This window comes from Epinephelus fuscoguttatus, linkage group LG13, assembly GCF_011397635.1.
Source record: "Epinephelus fuscoguttatus linkage group LG13, E.fuscoguttatus.final_Chr_v1".
Lineage (NCBI taxonomy): Eukaryota > Metazoa > Chordata > Actinopteri > Perciformes > Serranidae > Epinephelus > Epinephelus fuscoguttatus.
The window spans coordinates 37,647,601-37,670,043 of NC_064764.1; the positions used below are offsets into that span (position 1 = coordinate 37,647,601).

At 39.2% G+C, this 22,443-nt stretch overlaps 1 protein-coding gene across 1 annotated transcript; it reads right to left on the reverse strand.

Moving 5' to 3' along the window:
- Window positions 1-1,958: 1,958 nt before the first annotated feature.
- Window positions 1,959-20,276, reverse strand: lcp1 (lymphocyte cytosolic protein 1 (L-plastin)). Its single transcript, XM_049593912.1, has 16 exons — window positions 20,142-20,276; window positions 13,112-13,193; window positions 12,171-12,319; window positions 11,095-11,218; window positions 10,828-10,960; window positions 9,665-9,746; window positions 9,345-9,510; window positions 9,082-9,224; window positions 8,715-8,810; window positions 8,008-8,203; window positions 7,713-7,791; window positions 7,442-7,556; window positions 5,368-5,502; window positions 5,141-5,161; window positions 4,781-4,905; window positions 1,959-2,509 (listed from the first exon to the last, which is right to left on the reverse strand). Exons 2-16 carry the CDS (start codon window positions 13,176-13,178, stop codon window positions 2,377-2,379), a joined length of 1,764 nt encoding a protein of 587 aa, XP_049449869.1. The 5' UTR covers window positions 13,179-13,193; window positions 20,142-20,276; the 3' UTR covers window positions 1,959-2,376.
- Between the last annotated feature and the right edge of the window lie 2,167 nt (window positions 20,277-22,443).

Below are 22,443 nucleotides of genomic sequence, written 5' to 3' on the forward strand. Positions count from 1 at the left end.
ACCAATCGCAGCCCTCTGACATCATCAGTGTGCTGCTCAAGGGTTAGTGAGTTAGCTTGCTAGCTAGGAAGGCTATGCTAACGAGTAATTTTACCAATTAAAATATTGTTCACTAACACGAAAAGTAAAATGTAATTTTGCAGCTGCAAAGACCTACGGTTTTCCACTACTTTTTATGTTAATCTTGGACCATGCTGATCCTGACTAGAATTGCTAACATCGATCCAGAACCATCACTGCTATGTTGATGCCAAATTATCCTAAATCCATGTGGCGATGATCCAGGGTCAACATGACCATGTGGTGCTAGATCAACATGAGTGCTGCAATTTTGCAAAACGAAAGCTTATTATACGTTATAAAAAAGGAGGGACTATGTGTTGATCACAGGTATTTGCAACTGAAAAATAACATCATCCTTTCTATTTGTTAAAGAACAATATTCTGTTTTATTGGCAAGTTCACTCGTTAGCATAGCCTACCCACTTAGCAAGCTAATTTGCTAACCCTGCAGTAGCATGTAAGGATTTTGTTCAGTGTTACTGAGGAGTTTGTTAAATCTAACCAACGCCAATTTGGAAAATGTAGCATAGTAGAAGAAGCACAAAGGAATTCTGAAAGAAGCCCAGGAGAAGCAGACTGATGATGTCAGAGGGCTGCGATTGGTTGATTGCAATGTTGGTGTGAGATGTTGATCGAGGAACGTGTCCTACTTGGCAAAATCACAGCATGCGTCATGAACTTGTGACTGAAGAGAGCGAATGTCCTCTGGAAGCTTTAAAGCCACTGTGGCCGTAATGTGCGTTACCAATCCAGGATTAATTATATAAAAAATGGTTCTTAAACACAAACGTGGTGTTTTACTCAGGAAAACCGAGCTCTGTATCCACCTTATTCCTTGCCCCCATGACACCTCGAGTGAATTATAGGCACGGCTTCTGGCGCTGAATCAGAACCAGTGTTTTCCTATTGTAACAGTATGAGCGGTATGCTAACGGTACGCTAATCCTGTATTCTGAAGCAATTTGGAAATATAACGTTGAACACACCTCCTGTTGCACCTCAGGCGGTATAATGTGATCATACCTCTGTCGTCTCTGACAGACGTCTCAAAACATTTGTTTCTTTCTTAACCAAGCATGTTAGCGATTAACTTGCCTTGTTCCGTTAGCATATTGTTAAATTTAACAGAGCCCAAGCTAGCTAACAGTAAACATCTACTCCAACAACAACATTACAGTAACATGAGGTAAACAATTTAATTACCGTATTAATTAATTCAGTATTAATTTTAGCTCCACGTAAAGTGAATAAACATGTTACCAGCTAACGCTCCGCTCGTCCGCCTTAATGAAACAGTTTAAACATTTTTGTCACTGCTGACTCATTTAATCGAAGTTCGGCAGCAGACATGAGTAATATCGGTGATATAAAGTAGTAGTACTAAAACAAATAACTTAAGCCGTTCATTTTATATGATATGAAAGAATTAAATCACTCAGCCCAGTGTACTCTAATTTAAGTCTGTCATCTAGTGGACACTTACAATGTATACCAAATAATATTTCATCAGTTTCCCCTCCGACACTTGTAAAATGGTTGCACCCAATATTAAACATCGTAAGACGTCAGATATGTAACAGGACATTTTCTGTCGTTTTAACTGGCATGCATGTTAAAATGATAGATTTTTAGATAAACAAATTTGACTTCATACAAATGTCCAAACGCTAAGTGTCCTTCCACCTTCCATAGTTTCAGTCTGTGGCTGCACCTGTAACCACCCTACAGTGATGTCACAGTGTCCTGGAGTACACCTGTACATGACTGCAGCCAGGTGAGATGTTGAACCACCGGAGGGCAGCACAGACAAGATTTACATCTGTCCAGTTAAATGATAGTGATGTAATGTGGTTGTTACAGGACAGTCTCTCAAAAAACACAATCAGATGACACAATTTTTAATACAAAAATCTGTTTATTTGTTGTGAACATTTGGCATGAAGTTTGTGATTTAGAACACGTTTGTGATCAAGTGAAAAACCTGAGCAGGTAATGCACACGAACAGTAAACGCCAAGGGGAACATGGCCGCTCTGAGTGAAAACCTTCATCTTGATCATGATTAACCTTCATTACTGCTGCAGAGAATTTATTTTATTTAAATGTTTGTAGAGTGAAGCTCCAGGAAGTCCTGTTTGAGTTTAAAGCCTTAAGTTTTCTAAGGTAAACATAAGAGGAATGAATATTTGTAACAGACTGCAGTGGTTTTACCAAAGTACATTTTCCAGTGTCTCTGCTCTCAAACGTCACCACTGTTTTAACTTGAACCCTGTTGGAAACTTTACATATCCAGTATTTTAGGTTGCTGTGGTCTTTAGACTCTCTTCATGCCGCGCGCCATCAGGCAGGCAAACACCGTCATCACCATCTTAGGTTTGACCTCCACCAGGTCCTCAGGCAGCGCGTACACGCGGGCGCCAATCTTCCTCGCCATGGAGATGGCGTACCTGGAAACACATAATGACAAACAGCATGTGGTGAGAAAAACATCTTTCTCTGACTGTTATGGCTTTTATGGCGTTCACACCATGACTTTTGAATTAAAGACATAACTGTGACTTTTTATTCACAATTTTGGTTGACATACTATACTATGACTTTTTGTCGTGATTTTTGACAACATACTATACCATGACTAACAGCACCGCCACCTTCAACAAACCCTACTACTATACTATATACTATGACTTTTCACGATTTTGGACGACATACTATACTATGATGTTTTTCACAATTTTGGTTGACATACTATACTATGACTTTTTGTCGTGATTTCTGACGACATGCTATACTATGACTTTTTTCATGATTTTGGACGACATACATGTTTTTCACAATTTTTGATGACATACTATACGATGACTTTTTTTCACGATTTTTGATGACATACTATACTATGACTTATTGTTGTGATTTTTGACGACATACTATAGTTGGACATTTTTTCACAAAGTTTGACGACATGCTATACTATGATGTTTTTTCACGATTTTTGACGACATACTATACTATGACTTATTGTTGTGATTTTTGACGACATACTATAGTTTGACATTTTTTCACAAAGTTTGACGACATGCTATACTATTCCATTTTTTCAGATTTTTGACGACATACCATACTATTATACGATGTATTTTTCTGAAAATTTGATCTTTAATGAAATTTTTCATGGCATATTATAACATGACATTATGTTTTTTATTTTATGGCGTATTATACTATGACATTTTTCACAGAAAACTTTTTTTTAAATTTTAGTATTGTGATGACCCCTCTGCTCCACTAGGTGTCCTCGGCCTGCTTTTTTGGCTCTTTCTCTCACAGGATCTGGATCAAGACAGAGGGTCGTCATTAACCTAAGGAGGTACACCTGTTGATGACATGAAAGCTCACCCCCTTCGAAGGTCTCTCTCTTTTTCCATCGTGGGTGCAGCTGCTGTGGTTTTGGATTACTGCAGATATTTCCATGCACCCATATGACATGACTGATTACTGACCTCCATGATTGTTCTGTTATTTATAATTACTTTTGTCAATAAATTTGCTTCTCCCCTTTTGTAAACTTGTTTTGTCTCCAATCCTTGTTGAAGCTGTTGAGCCGGGTTATAAAACTTTTTTTTTTCTGATATTTTTCATTGCATCACTTTTAATGGCATACTATAACGACGACAATTTTTCATGAAAAACTGTGTGATATATTATACCGTGACGTTTCATGACATCCTATATTAAGGCATATATTATGTCATAAGTCGTCAAAAATTGTAGAAAAATGTCATAGTATAGCATGTCGTCAAAAATCATGACAAAACATTGTCATATAGTAAGTCGTCAAAGATTGTGAAAAAACGTCATATGGTATGTCGTCAAAAACCATGACGAAACATAGTATAGTATGTTGTCAAAAAATGTGAAAAAATGTCAGTATAGCATGTCATCAAAAATCATGATAAAACGTCGTAGTTGAGTATGTCGTCAAAAAGTGAAAAAAACGTTATAGTATGTTGTCAAAAATGTGAAAAAACATCACAGTAAAGTATGTTGTCAAAAATTGAAAAAACGTCATGGTATAGCATGTTGTCAAAAATCATGATAAAATGTCATAGTTGAGTATGTCCTCAAAAAGTGTGAAAAAATCATCATCGTATAGTATGTCGTCAAAAATTGTAGAAAAACGTCATAGTAAAGTATGTCGTCAAAAATTGTGAAAAAACGTCATGGTATAGCATGTTGTCAAAAATCATAATATAGTATGTCGTCAAAAATTATGAAAAAACGTCATAGTATATTATGTTGTAAAAAATGTTGAAAAATGTCATAGTATAATGTCATCAAAAATCACGAAAAAAGTCATAGTATAGTATGTCGTCAAAAAGTGAAAAAGTGTCATAGTATAATATGTAATTGAAAATTGTGAAAAACCGTCAGAGTATGTCGTCAAAAATTCTGAAAAAACGTCATAGTATAGTATGTCGTCAAAAATAAATATTAATGATACTATACTATGAGTTGTTATTCAAATTTTTTGACACTATATTATGACATTTCTATGACATCATGTACCATGACATCTTGCATGTATTTTTAATGACATATAGAACTATGACACTTATTTGGTATACTACACAATGACTTTTTGTCTCCATCTCTCTCTTTGATTTCTCTTTTGTTATTAATTATTATGTGAAATAATTAGTGAATAAATGTGTCCATACTTTGCGTTGTTGAGTTTCTCCTCCTCAGTCAGGTCTTCTGTCTTCAGCAGGTCGTATCTGATTGATCCAGGCTGGATGGCATCGATCAGGTCCAGGACTGGCATACTGCTACTGATGGATCCGTCCTACACACACAATACATACTGACATTCAAACTATTTCTTTGACCAAAACTTAGAGGATATAACTGTATATACAATATGTCCAGGAGTCCACAGTATTAAAAAAAGTTATGATTTGAACATTATCTGATCTAATGTACAGGCCTCAACTCTGAGTAGCCCCAACACCATGTCACATCATTTCTGGGTAACAAAAACCTTCAAACAACACCTTCAACCCTGTGTGTGTCTCAGTTACCTTGAAGCTGGAGATGGTTGGTTACAATATGTCCAGGAGGCAGATGTCTGTTGACCCAGGACACAATGTGTAAACACAGTATTCTGCCGTTATGATTTGAACATTGTATCTGAGGGAACAGACAGCGGTCAGAGGAGGGGTTTCAAAATAAAAGCTTTAAATTAAATTTAAATAAAAAGACTTGATCTTTTTGAGAACGAAAAGTTGTAAACACAGGAGAGTTGTTACCTCCTCATGAGCTGCCAGAGCAGAGCGAGGGTGAGGGTTCGATTCCCAGCGTTCAGGTCCTGACCTGCGATTCCCACCAGAGAGAATTTGGCCTCCTTCTTTCCCAGCTCGATTGCGTAGTTACAGTTCTCCAGCTGGAACAGAAAGAAGAGTCATATTTCAGTCACAGCTGAGTTGATCTGCACAAAGGACAAGAAATATTTGCTGAGAGTATTTGTTGATTTTCACAGAGCCCAGGTCCTCACAGGATGTCTCTGTGTATCTGCCAGGGAAATCCAAACTACACACTGATTCTAAGCAGGTTTGTGTGTTCAAAACTGAAGAGCAATGAAAAGTGAAAAGTAGGCAAACTAAATATGTTTGAGCGTGCTGTCAGACACGATTCTCCCACAATGCAGTGCACAAAGAGGATGGTGGAGCTGCTCACAGCTGGACAAAACTAAAATAAATTCTAGCACAGTTTCACTCCAGGTGGATGTCTGTGCTAATTTGAAAGAAAAAATCCCACAAAGTGTATTTGAGATATTGTGCTCACGAGAATGCCACAGACAAGGTCACAGTGACCTTGACCTTTGACCACCAAAATCATTAGTTCGTCATGAGCTCAAAGTGGATGTTAGTGCTTAATTTGAAGAAAAAAATCAAGAGTTTCTTGAGATATCATGTTCATGAGAATAACATGGACACAAGGTCACAGTGACCTTGACCTTTGACCACCAAAATCTTTAGTTCGTCATGAGCTCAAATCAATCAATTCAATCAATCAATTTTATTTATAAAGCCCAATATCACAAATCACAATTTGCCTCACAGGGCTTTACAGCATACGACATCCCTCTGTCCTTAAGACCCTCACAGCTGATAAGGAAAAACTCCCCAAAAAAACCCTTTAACGGGGGAAAAAAAACGGTAGAAACCTCAGGAAGAGCAACTGAGGAGGGATCCCTCTTCCAGGACGGACAGACGTGCAATAGATGTCGTACAGAACAGATCAACATGATAAATTAACAGTAATCCATATGACACAGGGAGAGAGAGAGAGAGAGAGAGAGAGAGAGAGAGAGAGCGAGAGAGAGATATGCAGGTAATGACAGTATCTTACAACAACATTAATGGAAGTAATAATATTATAGTTATAGTTCTGGTTACTGCGGTACAATATGTTGAAAGTATGTATTAATACCTGGCAGTATACATGTGTGACAATAATCAAAGCTCAAAGTGGATGTTAGTGCTTAATTTGAAGAAAAAAATCAAGAGTTTCTTGAGATATCATGTTCATGAGAATAAGATGGACACAAGGTCACAGTGACCTTGACCTTCAACCACCAAATTCGAATCAGTTCAGTTTGACTCAAAAGTGGACGAGTGTCAAATATGAAAAAAAAAATCCCTCAAAGTGTTTTTGAGATATTGCGTTCATGACACAGATGCAGTCACAGTGACCTTGACCTTTGACCATCAAAATCTAATCAGTTCATCCTTGACTCAAAATAGAAATTGGTGCTAAATTTGAAAATAAAATCTGCATGCGTTTGAGATATCATGTTCACAAGAATGAGATAAACACAAGGTCACAGTGACCTTGACCTCTGACCAATAATCATTAATATATTTTTTTTTTTACTTTATTGCCATTAACAGCAATGACCATATAATTAACACCTCGAGAGTAGGTCCCTTAAGCTGTTCTTGAGATACTGGATTCATGAGTGTGACAGACAAGGTCACAATGACTTTGACCTTTGACCACCAAAATCGACAGTCATCAGTTCATCCATGACTCAAAGTGGATGTTTGTGCCAAATTTGAAAATACTCCCTCAAGGTGTTCTTGAGATTTTGAACAAGACTGACACAAACGGTCTCATTTAACCCTCAGAGTGAAATGAAAAAACAAGAGTGATCCCCGATTCATTTATGTTGCCATGTTTTTGGCACAATTTGTTGTATTCTGTCATTTTTTGATAATAATAAACTCTTAAAAAGTTATACATTTATTAAACAGTGGAAAAAAACTCTGCCTCATTCACGAGGTTGACGCATGACACAGACATGAACTCTTCTGTCGTACCTTCTTCATGTTGCTGCCCAGTTTGGGGTAGGGAGGCTTGTTGACTCTGTCCCAGTCCACTGGTACCTTGATCTTCTCGTACAGCTGGAAGATGACCAGGGCGTCGTCAATGTCTCTGTAACATATGCAGTTCACGTTATAACCTGTCCTGTAGCGCCACCGTCAGGATCATTATTGTGTGCATGAGGCTCCACATTATCATGATGTAAAGTGTGAAGCAGGTAAAATAAAAGCCAGATAAGAAGGAGAAGAAGAAGAAGAGTGTTCTTACGCGTAGAGGTGGTTGACACGAGGGTTGACGCCCAGAGAGTTCATCCAGTTCCTGAAGGTTCGCTCCTCTCTGGTCTCACCTGAAGGAAAAACATCAACAGGAAGTTTTTATAATCTGTGTGCTTCTGATACTCTCCTTCACACTGATGAGAACACACCTGCTGCTTTGTTACCTGAAGTTATTTGAAAGATTATAAAGACAATGCAGGAAAAACTGTCTTTTGTCGACATCTCAAAGAGAAATATTTTATATTTATTTTGGAGTGAGAAAGAAAGAAGAAGAAAGTTTCATCCACCTTCGATGGAGCTCCAGTCGATGTCCTGGTTCTCGGGTTTCTTCAGAGCGGGGTACTTGTTGAACAGATTGGCGACGAAAGCCAAGTTCAGTTTGGGGTTGCCGCGGATGACGTCTGTGGGCATGACGAACTGTCTGCAGCCGAGCCGGTCGGCCTGATCCAGCATGCACTCGGCCCGCTTCAAGTCGTCTTTCTCCTGCAGAGAGACGACGAGGACGACGTCAGAATCAGAATCAGAAATACTTTATTGATCTGTCACTCTGATGTAAAAGATGATTAATATTGGATATGCCAATATATAACAGCTCATTCGGTCAATAACCGATATTGATATATCCACTTTTTTCCCCAGCTAATGTTAGTGATCATCAAGTCATACATACTTTTATCATGACGGCCCACCACCAGATGGAGACATGAAATACAATACTTTTCAGTGTATGTAATATTCACTCATTGTGCAAAATAAGAAAAAGCATGTTGGCTGATTCTTATAATTCATTTTAAAGCCGATATTGGCGGACACCGATGACGTGCCGATGATATCGTGCATCCCTACTTTATTCCTATAACACACGATCCCTCTCTGTCCTCAGAGCCTCGACTAAAACGTAAAATAAAAGGTAAAATAAAGGACTAATTAAACGACCACATCTCCCAAGCTTTCAAATTAGAGCTGTTCAATAAAAGTTGAGGGAGCGTCTCACCCTGATTCCTGTCATGTCGATGGCGATGGGGGGGATCCCCTCCTCGTCTCCTTTGGGCGCCACCTGGTTCAGGATGTTGTAGTAGGCCTTGGAGTCCTGAAACACACAAACAACTGCAGAGTCAAGAGATCTGACCTTTAACCGAGGAAAAAATAAACATATTAATATGTCAGGTTTTTTTTGTTTGTTTTATCGCAGATAGAAAATCCACATTATTGATTTTATCACTGTGAATTGTCTTTCCTTTGACTGAACACATGTTTCTGTTCTCACATCAACAACCAAAGTTCTTTTAACATCATTGTTTGTTGGTCAGCGTGTTTACATGCATGTGTGTGTGTGTGTGTGTGTGTGTGTGTGTTTTCACCTTGATGTCGGAGCTGAAGTTGTTGATCCTGCCACAGCCGGCCTCCTCCAGGTGATAGTTGGCCCAGCGCAGCAGCAGCTCCTCAGGAGAGAGTTTCATCAGATCCTCCAGACTCTCTCCATCACGCAGCAGAGCCACCAGAGCTGCACACACACACACACACACACACACACACACACACACATTTAAAACCAATATGACACATTGAACTTACACATCATATTAGAAACATCCTTGGTTTAAACACACACACACACACATACCTTCGTTCCTGCTGAGCTCGATGTCGGCGAACAGTCCAATCTTGATGACCTGCCACAGCAGACCCAGGACCAGGTGCTGCCTGCCCTCCTTCAGGTCCTCAGCTCCGATGTTCACCACGTGACAGCCGATGGCCGACGATGAGTTCAGAGCCAGGTTCAGGTTCTCCTGTTGGACCAGACGACACGACACAAGATGTAAACACACTCACAGTGAGGTCAACTACAAACATGTTTGTAGAGTGGGTAGAGAGAGGGTGTAGGAGGTGGTTTGGGAAATGCCCGTAGAGTGATCAGACAGAATCTGACACTTCCTGTCTCACCTGGATGGTGAAAGGTGTGAGCTTCTTCTTGTTGATGGTTCTCTCGTCGATGGTGTCGGGGACAGACAGGTTGATCATCTTACTAACAGGAGACGACATTTAACAGTTACCACATGTTTAAAGAACAAAACAAAACCTGTGACATACTTTACAGGAACAGTTTGACATGTTGGGAATTACATGTCTTCTTGTCTGTCAGTCACATGTTCAGTCAATATTACGATTGAGTCCACCCTCATGTCTGCACAGTAAATATGAAGCCACAGCTGGTTAGCTTAGCTTAGCATAAAGACTGGAAACAGATGTAAACAGCTAGCCTGGCTATGTCCAAAGAGAACTAGATCCATCTACGAGCGCCTCCTAAGCTCACTGATGAACATGATGTATCTTGTTTTTATTCATTTGTGTAGGACTTCAGCGATTATGTTCGTTACTCGTAGATCCAGTCTCACAGAGGCTACAGTGACCTCATCAAATGTCTTGTTTGGTGCAACCAATTAATTCACTCTCATGTGAGACCAAATAGAGCAGCAAAGCCTCACATTTGAGAAGCAGGAAATATCACGGTTTTGCATGAAAAATGAATTCAACAATTAGGGACCATGTGACTCTGCAAGAGAAAGAGAAAATCAGATTTTCACAGAGCTCTCTCTCACTCAGTTTCATGGCAAAAATGTCAAACTTTTCCATGACCTTTCAAGGACATGCATTCAGTAGGAGGCTGCAGGTTGGAATTGAACCTGTGGTCGCTGCGGCAGGGACGCTATCTTTGTATGGGACTCCTGCTCTACACGCTGAGCTACTGGGCACCCCTACACTACTTTCTACACATTCACAGGAGAGTCTCACTTCCTGTAGCAAATGCCACCACACTACCTCACATACTCATAACTGGTCATGAAGGGGAAGTCCACGTTGAAACGTTGTATCATGCAGCCCTACGTCGACGCATATTAGAGCGACGTTATGTCAACAGCTAACTTACAGAAAATAAATTTGTTGTTAGGTGACATTTCATGAAGGTTAAAGATTACTGTAACAATTATTGTCACTACACACAACAAAATGTCATGACTTTTCCAGGTTTTCCATGACCGTGAGAACCCTGTTCCCAAAATGTCAAACTACTGCTCTATTAAAATGCAGAGCTTTTCTTCAGGTACCAGAGGACGATGCCGTCTCCCATGGCGGTGAACAGGTCGTTGCTGTTGGGATCCATTGGCAGGACGTGTTTACAGTCGGCATCCTTCTCCAGAGCTTTGTTGATCCAGTTCACAAAGGCCACCTTCTCCTCCTCTGCAGGGGGAAGAAATCCCACATCAGATCACAGAGAGAAAATCAACAAGGCTCTATAATTTTAACCTCCCGAAAAACAACCTCTAAAACCCCGGCACAGGTGTAAATGTGGATAATGTTGAACAGTGAGATACCTGAGTATGAGTGCTGAGTGCCGGACTGCTCTGAGGTTCCTGCCACGTTACAGATTCCCTCCTTCTTATTGATCGCCTTCCTGAAGGTCTTCGCCACCTCGCTGCTCTTCAGCCCATGAACGATCTGACACACAATACACAATAAGGAAAATATTATCTATTCATGACAAAGGAAATATGTTCAACTCCAAAAAGTACAGCGAGTGAAAAACAGTGAGTTTACAAATATTCATTACATGCAATTTTTCAAAGTAATACATTCACTTTATTCATTGGTTTTTGCTTCTTTTCTTTTTTTATCCCTGGGTTTTTCTTTATTGATTTTTATCATTTTATTGTTGTATTTCTTTGTCTTGAAAAATCATATTTTTTTGTTATCTTATTTCATTGACTTTACATTTATTGATCTTTAACATTTTATTGTTGTAATTTTTTGACTTGCATGATTTAATATTTGTTGTTTATTTATTTTGTTTAATTTTATTTTATTGATTGATATGAATTGATTATATTTTTCAAAATTAAATTCTGAATTTTTAGTCTCGCAAAATTTCTTTTTCTTTTTTTCCCCATTTATTTTATTTTGACCTAACTGATTTTTAACACGTTATTTTGTCGTTTTTACTCTTGTAAATTTGTATTTATTGGTTATTTATTCATTTATTTGTCTGTGTTATTTCAGTTGAGTTTGGGCTGCATGTCTGTATGAAAGGTGTTAAAAAAATAAATAAAGCTGAAATAAAGTTAAATAAAATAAACTGGAGATGTGAGCACAATGAGTCACCATTAGTGGGCGATATTCTGTCTTTGCTTCAGATAAAACTACATTCTAATATATTAAATCTGGCGTCATTAATCTCTACAGCAGTCTATATTTTTTATTAACAGTCAGTCAGATTTCTTTATTATGTTTATAATAATTAAACTAAAATCTACTTGTTTAAATTTGATAGTTTGACAGTATGAACGTCTTTTTTCATTTGGAGGAAACAGCTCCATCCTGCCTGTGAACAAAACACTGTATGTTCTGTTCACACTGTGAAGCTCTCTGTCTGACCTTTGACCTGCAGACACACCTGAGTGAACTCATCGAAGGTGAGCTGGTCGCTGGTCTTGGTCAGCTCCTGGACGATCTCTCGGATCTTGTAGCCCGGCAGCGGCAGGTTAGCAGCTCTGAAAAGCTCCGTGAGCTCGTCTTTACTGATGAATCCATTGTTGTCCACATCTGGTGGAGGACAGAGAGGTCAGAGGTCAAACACAGGAAACACCATTTTCATCCAGGATTAACAAGAAGACAAGTTTAAAACATCAAATATGTTCAATTACACAGACTTCACTCAGATGAATGAACTCTGCTGCGTCACAAAATAATTTCTGTTTTTTTTTCTCCTTTAGTTTGGTGTTTTTAGATGTAAAATTCTGAAAACAATTAATAATATATAGTTTTAAAAAGTTTAAATAATTGTTTAAAATATTTCTTGTTAATTTAAATCTTCATTACTCAGATAGGGCAGACTGGTTTGGACTTATTTAAGCAAAATGGAGAAAATGTCACATCTAAAAAAAACATTTTTTTCACCCAGTAGCTTTGCAAAAAGAAGGAAGTTGTCTCTGTGATTTGGTGCATAACAAATACAGTGTAACAGAAATATAATTTCCAAAAATTTACAAAAGAAAATATGAAAAAATATAAGAAATACATAAAAACACATCTGTTTGTGTGCAGGAAGTGCAAAACTTCCCAGTATCAAGTACAAAGAATTGATAAATTATTGTATTTATCCAGAGGGAAACTGTTGTGCAGCAGCTGCAGTACGAAATAAAACAAAAAATAAACAATAATTATAAAGATCAGAGTGATGCAAAAAACAAACTAACACAATTCCAGAAATATAAACTGGTTCCAGAAAAGGTCGAATCAAAAACATCCAAAGTGTGACATGTTTTTGGGGCACCAGACTCTGAATCAAAGGCCAAAGAGGAAATGACAGAAAACACTGACAGCTGGTTCACTTACCAATTTTGGCGAAAGCTTCTCTGAGTTCCTCTAGCTCCTCCGCAGAGATCGGCGTTGGGGCGGCCATACTGGGAACCTGAAACTGAGACAGAGCACAGAAACATCCTTAAATGTAAAGTGAGAACCTGCAGGACCGGTTGGCAGACGTGTGCGGCGGAGAAGAGCAGGAGGAAGTTAGGATCTCCTGATGTTGTGATGAAAACTGCTCACAGTTCTCACTTCTGCCTGCCTTCAACTTCCTGCTGCTGCTGCTGCTGCTGCTGAACTTCCTGTTGGACAGAGAAGCGTTTCTTTGTGTGTATTGTAATAAGATCTGCTGGTCCCACAAGTGTCTGATGACAGATGCACACACACTATTGACCTAAAAAATTAGTAAAATCAACGCAGCAGAATCAGAGATAAACTATTTGTTATTCCACCCAATCAAAACTTGTCACAACCTTACGCCTACATTACCCATAATGCAGCTCATTCACCAACAGTTCTGTTTGTGTGTTAATGTTGTTAGCAGCAGAGGTCTGGCAATCACACTTCTTTCTAACTCCACACCTCCAGATTTTTTGTTACTTTTCAAACGTGTCGTCTTCAACCGACGCTGACTCAAGTGACATCACTCGAGGACATTTATCGGATGTCACACAGCTCCAGATTTATACTACTATAAACACGTGCAGGAAAACTCCACCACACCCGGAGACACACAGCATCCTCTGGAGATGTTACATGTTAATCAGTGAGATTTCGAGGAGAATGGCAGGTGGATTTCATTTCATTCGTACAGAACCAGGACGGCTGTTTCTAGTCTTTATGCTAAGCTAAGCTAACGGGCTGCTGTAGCTTCATGTGTGGTATCAATCTTTGCATCTCCACAAGAAAGCAAATACCATAAAACTTATAACAAATATAAAACAAAACAAAACTTTTTGGAGATCAGTTTTGTGTGGAAGGAATTAAAGGCCTGTCTCAAATATAGGCCGGTTTAGTTCAGTGGTTTAAGCAAATAATAGCCCGGGCTACTAATTGAAGTTTTATGATACGCTCCCAAAATGTTGAACTATTCCTTTAAAGCTTGAGAAGGAGGCACTGCAGGTAATTTGAGGTTCAGAAATTGATTTTAACTTCCACACTTCTACATTATGTGTTCTAATGTGAAGGTTTTGTGTCTGCAGAAAAGACAAAGCTGCAGATGAGGAAGAGTGAAGCGATTCAGAGAAGTAGGTGATCACATGACACAGAGGGCATTTTATTTCAGTCTGTGATGATTCACTGTCAGTGTGTGTGTGTGTGTGTGTGTGTGTGTGTGTGTCCTTTTTAGGAGATGGAGTTAAATGTGAACATGGAGGAGGCTGTTAAGAAAGACTCGCTGTGCGTTACACTTCAAACCACAAAGACGACGACTGACTTCAACCTTTAAGACGAGTGATTCAACTTCCTGCTCTGCTCAGAGAGAAACATACACTGATGGTGATGTATGCGGAGAGGAAGTACGACACTATAAAGTCATATATGTGCACATCATACATACTGACAGGTCTGTGCTGTTCAATCAAATGAGGAAAAAGAAATGTCGATTTTACGTCCACATAAGGAAAGTGTCTCTTACAAACATCGTTGCAACACTTTGCAACCACCTAGACACAGTTTGTCTTTCAAAATGAACATTTAAACAAAACCACATTTTCCCCTGACGTTATCTAAAGTGCTTCTGTTAATTAAAATCTACGAAAACTTCACACTGGTCTCAAGATGTGGTCAGTGGTCTCTGCAGTCAAAGTCCTGTGGCTTCCACACCCACTGTTCACCTCGACCACCTCTGCACGAAACAACAACCAAACACCTTCTCTGGACAAAATGCCATCAGTGAACTTGATCCAGGCAGCAATCACTCAGAATTCATTTATAATTTCTTGCAAACTTAATTACAAATTAAATAGTGTTTCTCCAAGTCTTTACCTCGTCTGCCCTCCTCGACAGTAAACCAGAGGATAATTAAACCTGAATCAAACTGTGGTCGACCTGAACAGACTCAAACAGCTCTGACTAACAAACATTGAAAAAAGCAGCTGTGCACGTAATTTGTCCTACTTCACAGCTCAAAGACTTCACATCTGTAGACCGCAGAGCCAATGAGAGGAGAGTAGATTGACATGCCACTTCCTTTTCTGCCACAAAAGTATAAAGTCACACTGGCTGCAACTTTAACGGTTCATTACACTCCTTTGGTGTCAAAATGAGGAGCTAACAGGTGTAAAAAACAGCTGTAAGAGAAATAAAAATCCATGAAACAATGTTCAGGTGTTACTGAGCAGATAAAACTTTACCTTAATCTGTTATATTTGATAACTCCATGCTGTCATTATTTTTGGTCAACTCAGCTATGGATATATCTACAATAAGATAATATTGACCCATTTGTCCATCAGAGTGTGGAGGAGATGAGGACTAAAAGCTCCAGTGTGGATTTAGGGGATATATTGGTGGAAATTTAATATAATGAGTATATTTTATTTAGTGTATAATCACCTGAAAATAAGAATCATGGTGTTTTCGTTAACTTAGAATGAGCTGTTTATATCTACATAGGGAGCAGGCCCTCATCTCTGGAGAACACCATGTTGCACCATCATGTTTCTACAGTAGCCCAGAATGGACAAACCAAACACTGGCCACTATAGTTAGCAGCCTCTCAGCAATAAAAGCATTAGAAACTTTTCTTCTTTTTAGGTGATAGGCTAGTGGCCTGTCTCCACTGAGTCAAGCCGTGCCAGAGAAACACTGATCTTTTAACAGCTTCAGTGTTTTAAGCGGTTTATAGCAGCTAGTCTGTTTGTTTTGGAGTAGAGTCGTCGTCTGTGGATAATTCAGCTCCTGGTAAAAACCTCCTGAATGTCTGGACTGTAAGTTGTAATTATAACAATAACATTTTTTTAAATATAGCACCTTTCACAGAAATAAAAGTCATAGAGTGCTTTAAAAATGCAATAAAACAATAAAACAGACCAACAATAAAACAATCAATCAATAAAATCAAAGGCAACAAATTGAAAGTAAAAGTAAAGACTATAAAACACAGAGCAAACACAGGTCACTGAGGACCCAAAGAGACACACAAAGGAACAAGCAGCTGACCAGTGATACTCAACTTGTGGCCGGTGGGCCAAAACCATCCAACCATTTTATAACTTACAATAAAATTCAAATTAATTCACACTGGGACTGACGACCGTGCGCCTGATGGAAGAAAGTTCCATAGAAGTGGAGCCGCCACTTCAAGTGTAGAGCGGAGGACAGCTGATGGGTCCTGGTCAGGAGACCTAAGAGACCTACCTGTCAATCAACAAATCAATGAGGTCTTAATCTAACTGAAAACAAGCTGAGCTGCAACAGTTTCGTCTTCAACCTGCTTCTACATCTGACACATTCATGTTGCATCACGTCCATTAGTTCAAGATGCAGCAACGTGTGATTTCTTGCAGCAGATTCTGGAGGCTGAGAGGACGGACGAGGAGCGGATTTATCAGAAGTCGACTGTTTCCTGTTTGTTCTCAGCTCAGCCTTAATGATAAAATATAAATGATTTCCTATATGAAAAGTTCTTATGCATCAGACTAAAGATCAAACCACAGCAGCCCACAGCTGTGAAGATTTTATGTGTTGATTTAGTCCTGTCAGATCAGATATCTGCTTGTCCTGAATATTTTTTGGGCATCGAAGCTTCATGGAGAAATATCCTCAATTAATCAAAGTGTTTGCATCTGCCATGTGTAAACTGATGTGACAATAAGCCACTCTGTTAGCATGTAGGTCACAGTAACATCAGACATAATAGCTACAAAAAAAAGCTGAGATAGTTGAGATATAAGGCATAAAATGGAGGATTCAAACAATGATTTGAAACACTTTCCTTCCTGCTCCTGCGCCCTGATTGGCTGCTGTCAGACTGATGCAGTATATCTGTCATCAGCAAGATGATGAGCTCATTATCTGAACACTTCTTTATAACATAATCTCTTTAATCTTTGTGTTTGGGGAACAAAACAAGTCCTTAAGTCTAGTGGCATTTGATATAAATATCAAACAAGTTTATCACACATCAGCCCTGACGTTACTTCTGCTCTTCGCTCTGCCCTCACATGAACTATTAGGACATTTAAAAGCTCAGTCTCAGCTTTAAAAGAAAGCAGGAAGCCTGAATTTAAACAGACCACTGACACCTTTTTAAGGATGTTTTTAAGAGACATTTAGTGTCTCTCCCAGCTCTGACTGCAGGGACACGTGTCTGCAGTGAGTCCTGCAGCTCTGTCCTGTCTAAGGTGCAGAAGCAGAAATGAAACCAAGCACCTTAAATGAACGTTCAGTTCTCTTCATCTCCGTCTGAGCTGATTTTAGTGACATGACTCAATCTGACATTTTAAGGTGCAAAACTGCTGCACTTTTACCTTATTTGTCCATAGAAACCACATCAAGAGGAAGTTAATCAGTTAATCAAAAAACTGTGAGATCAATCAGTTACAAGAATAACTGGCTGCAGCTCCACAGCCACTCTGTCACAGCCACCTCTGATATTTTTAGGAGCTACAATGAAACAGAAAGTCTAATGTTAGAAATGAAACTTGCAAAATAAAGTTTAGAGATTTCTGCTTTCAAACTGAGAAAACAAAGCAAATTCTCATTTGGTCTGATTAAACAAGACAGATTAAATAATTGTGTCACAACTTAGGTAAAAATAAAAAACAGTTGTTGGTGTCAGCTTCTTAAATTTAAGAGCTGCTGTTTTTTCCGACTTTTTTTTACACTGTAAACTTCAGACAAAATGAGACATTTGAAGGGGTTAACATAACTCGAATATTAGTCAATAATAAAACTAATCGTTGGTTGCAGCCTGGAGCCACTCAGGTTTTACAGAAATCAGCCACCTCTGATATTTTACAGGAACACTGTGAGATTTAGGCCAGTGGTTCTAAACTGGACACGGGGTCCAGATTTCTCTTTAGTCATTAGTTCAAGGTCCACACAGTTTAATTTATTCAGCATCATACTTGTGTTTGGTCATGTCGTAAAGCTAGTTTACTGTCTCTGTTAAGTAGCTGTCTGTTAGTCACTCACTCTATAGCAGGCACTTCAAAATAAAAACCCAGTGCTGAAAATTCACTGTACTTAAAAATAAAGTTGCGGTCCATTCAAAATGGGCCCGTGACCCACCAGTTGGGAACCACTGATTTAAGGTGATAAAGTGGTATCTAGTGGTGAGGACTGCAGACTGCAACCAGCTGAAACTTCTCCTGGTTAGAATTCCTTCAGTGTTCATTGTTCAGGTTTTTACCAGGAGCTGAATCCACAGAGGTCTCCTCCTCTACAAAACAAGTGAACCAGGTCGTTTAAACCTCTAGAAACACTGAATAAAGCTTTTTAATGTTACAAATTAGTGTTTCTCCGACGCTGCTCATCGCAGAGAGGCCTCTAACTATGGTGGCCAATGTGAAAATGTGAAATTGCAAAAGTGAAAGGCCCTGTCTAGAGCCAGTGTTTGGTTTGTCCCATTTGGGCTTTTGTAGAAACGGCTCATTCTAAGGTAGTGTAAACACAAAAATTCTTATTTTCAGGTGATTATACACTAAAGAAAACACTTATTATATGATATTCCATTTCTGCCAACATATCACACTAAATCCAACACACTGGAGCTTTAAGGAGCTACAACGAAACAGAAAGTTGAAAATGCAACTTGCAAAATAAATTTTTGGGGATTTCTGGTTTCAAACTGACAAAACAAACAGATCCTTTGGTCTGTTTGGACATGACAGATTAACTGTCATCACTAAAAGCATGAATGTTTTTTTAATGGAAATAAACTGTCACAACCACAAAGACACAACTTCACTTGATGCAAATTCTCTCCCACGGTGAGTTACTGAGGAGCAGACACAGACAGTGATGTGAATCCATCTTTAAGAATCTATCAATCTGATCAGCTAAATGGTTTTAATGACTCTAGTTCAGGTCATGTGACTCGAGTCTACACTTCTGCAATACCAAAAATACTCCATCACAAGGAAAAGTCTAGAGTTATTGCACTTCAGTAAACATACACAAGTATTATTACTAAAGAAGTACATAAAGAAATACTTTATAAGATTAAATTAAGTACTGTAGGAACAATCTGTGAGATAAATACTGAATACAGCTGTCAGATAAATGTGGAGTAAAAAGTATATTTCCATCTGATATGAATTAGACTGAGGTACAAAGTGGCAGAAAGTAGAAGTATAAACCTGACTTTAACTGCAGCACTTTTGTAAATGTACTTAGTTACTTTCCACCGCTGGCTGTCACTACATTTTTGAGTCACGTTAAGACACTAAAACAGGGCCTCCTGTAAGCAGCGTGGCGTGCGTAAAGCAGATTTGCATGTGCTGAGCCTCATCAGCATGCCTCACACGTGTCATTAACTAAATCCACGGCATTATCGAACATAAAGAGTAAAAGCCTGATGAAACTCGGAGGCCTGAGCTGACATGAGTTTCTGCTTCTGGAGGGATTTTTTTTTTCTTTTGCAGTTGAAGTGAAGCTAACCGCAAACTTCCTTTTACAGCTCGCTGCAGTGGTTCAACTTCTCCTTCCTTACCCCTGAAGGCCTCATTCTGCCTCTGACTGCTCTGAATCTTTTCAGCTCTTTAAAATAGTTTGAAATGATTTTTGTGTAAAACGTGCACAAAGTTATAAACAACGTGAGCGATGCAGGTTTAGTTTTCAGTTGCTACTGTGTGTTTGTTTATGAAGTCGGACTGTTCATGAGAACAAACCTGGACTGCAGTGACGAACATTCGGGGTCTGGATTATGAAAATGTGTGCAATATGCAAAAACATGAGAAAACAAACACGTCTTCCTCTATTGGTCTTTTCTGCCTTTCCATTTTCACACAAACAAACAGAATTAAATAGAAATCCTCTCGAGTGTCTCTCAGCTCACAGTGATGCCTTCAGGAACACCTGCATGGACCCAAGGCCACCTGATGTCATGTTTGGTTACCTGAGAGGTGAGGTGAGACGGCTGGTGATCTCTAGGCGTGGAGGATGATCAGTCTCTGCTCCGTCTGGCTGCTGTGCTGCTCACTGCTTGACAGGCAGCGCACTGAGTCGCCGCTGACAACGCATCTATTCAAATCTACGAGGAAGGAAGTGACATGCAACACTTCAGAAACAGGAATGAAAGGCGTTTTGTCTTTATATGGCAATGCACGCTGGCTGCGAGTCAAGGTGACCCCCAGTGCCAGGTTCTGGATGTTGGAGACGTGTTTTACAAGATTCAGAGCACCGTCAGGGAGGTTCAGGTGTCACAGGACAGAGAGCTTCAGTTAAATTTCTGTCACATACAGAACAAGGTGGAGACTGAGACCACTTCAGAAATCTGATCAACTGTCAATTAAACTTAAGTATTTCGGTGCAAGGACCCTGCTCCGTTTATTATTATTATTCCATGTGAAGAATCTGAAGAGAATGTCTGCCCTTCTGTTCCTCAAATATGATGTTAACTAATGGCTGGAAATGTGATTTTGCAGAACATTATGATGTCACAGTAAAGCTGACCTTTGACCTTTTAGGTATAAGACGTCATCACTTCATCACTTTATCCTGTTAGGCATTTTTGCAAAATTACAGTAGGTGCAGAAGCAATAGAGACAGACAGGTGTTTAACGAGACAGACAGACAGGTGTTTAGAGAGACAATCAGGTATGTAGAGAGACAGACAGGTGTTTAGAGAGAGAGACAGGTGTTTAATGAGACAGACAGGTAGGTTGAAATACCAATAGGTAGAAACAGGCTGGTGGAAAAAGGGGGAGGGAAGACAGACAGACAGACAGACACAGAAACAGACAGGCAGAAAAGAGTAGTAGTCAGGTAGACAGGTAGTTTGATATGCCAGACAAGAAAGGAAAATAGAGAGACAGACAGGTAGATATGAGGACATACTAGTAAAAAGACAGGTATGTTAACAGGTAGTCCAGGGACAGACAGGTAAGTTGACAGGTAGTCCAGGGACAGACAGGTATGTTAACAGGTAGTCCAGGGACAGACAGGTAAGTTGACAGGTAGTCCAGGGACAGACAGGTATGTTAACAGGTAGTCCAGGGACAGACAGGTAAGTTAGTAAGAAAGGCAGATGGGTGAAGAGAGACACACTGGAGGGACAGACAGATGAAGGAGACAAAAACAGAGAGGAAGACAGACAGGTGCATGTTTTAGACACCTAAGACATGCACCTCAAATACACCAAAACCTCCTTAAAGTGTCGGTAACGTGATCTTTTGCCCGCTTTTTCCCGGTAAATGACCCGTTCGGACAGCTCCATCTTGTTTGTTGTGTTTGTGGTGCTCCGGAGCGGATGCTAGCTAACAAGCTAACAAGCTAACAGTAACGTTACGTTCACCTGAGGATTTTTTGAGCCAATCAGGAGCAGGTGTGGAGGTTGAGCTGAGCTGATTGGTCGGATTTCTGTCCGTCACAGGTGAGAGGAACGAACACACACACACACACACACACACACACACACACACAGAAAAGAGATGAATGAGTGAATGAAAGTTTTGGTTGCTATGACCGTTGCTAAGGAATCTGCGGTACCGGAAACTGAAGAGTCTCCGCAGTAAGATATTATATTATTATTTTCTTTTACAATTAATTTGTGTTGATTTTAACCAACATTAGCCACTACTTAATAAAATGTAAATCGTATTAGCCTAATTGTAGTTTTGATGAGTCATAGATCTAACATATTAACTAAGTTAGTTAATGGCCGTTGCTAAGGGGTCTATTAATTTAGAAACTGAAAAGTGAAGGCTCTGTAGTTAGGTATTACAAAATTATGACCTTTTTAAAATAATTATAGTTGAAATCAAACTAGTATTAGCCATTAATCATTCGCATTTGCTGTTATTTTGATGAGTCATATATACGGCTAACTAGCTAACTAACTAGTTAATCACCGTTGCTAAGGTGTCTGTTGAACCAGAAACCGGAAGTAAAGGTCTCAGCAGTTAGATTTTTTTTTATAATTGTCGTCTTTTGTTACTCGGTTTTAAACTCGCATTACTCATTAGTTATTAAAATATCAAGTCGTATTTATTTCAGCTGTAGCTTTAATGAGTCATAGAGCTAACTAACTCTGGTTAATGACCGTTTCCAAGGTGTCTGTTGAACCGGAAACTGAAAGTCAAAGTCTTTGCAGTTAGATTTTTTATTATTATTATCGTCTTTAAATTAATTGTCGTTGATTTTAAACTAGCATTAGCCATTAATTAAAATATATATATGACGTGTTAACCTAGCTGTAG

Excerpts from the sequence above, each read along its gene's own strand:
- lcp1 (XM_049593912.1), bottom strand. The coding sequence starts at position 13,178 with ATGGCCGCCCCAACGCCGATCTCTGCGGAGGAGCTAGAGGAACTCAGA. Across the intron at positions 9,225-9,344 it reads CGAGCTCAGCAGGAACGAAG|CTCTGGTGGCTCTGCTGCGT; the intron begins GTATGTGTGTGT and ends GTGTGTGTGCAG. Across the intron at positions 8,204-8,714 it reads TCGACATGACAGGAATCAGG|GAGAAAGACGACTTGAAGCG; the intron begins GTGAGACGCTCC and ends GTCTCTCTGCAG.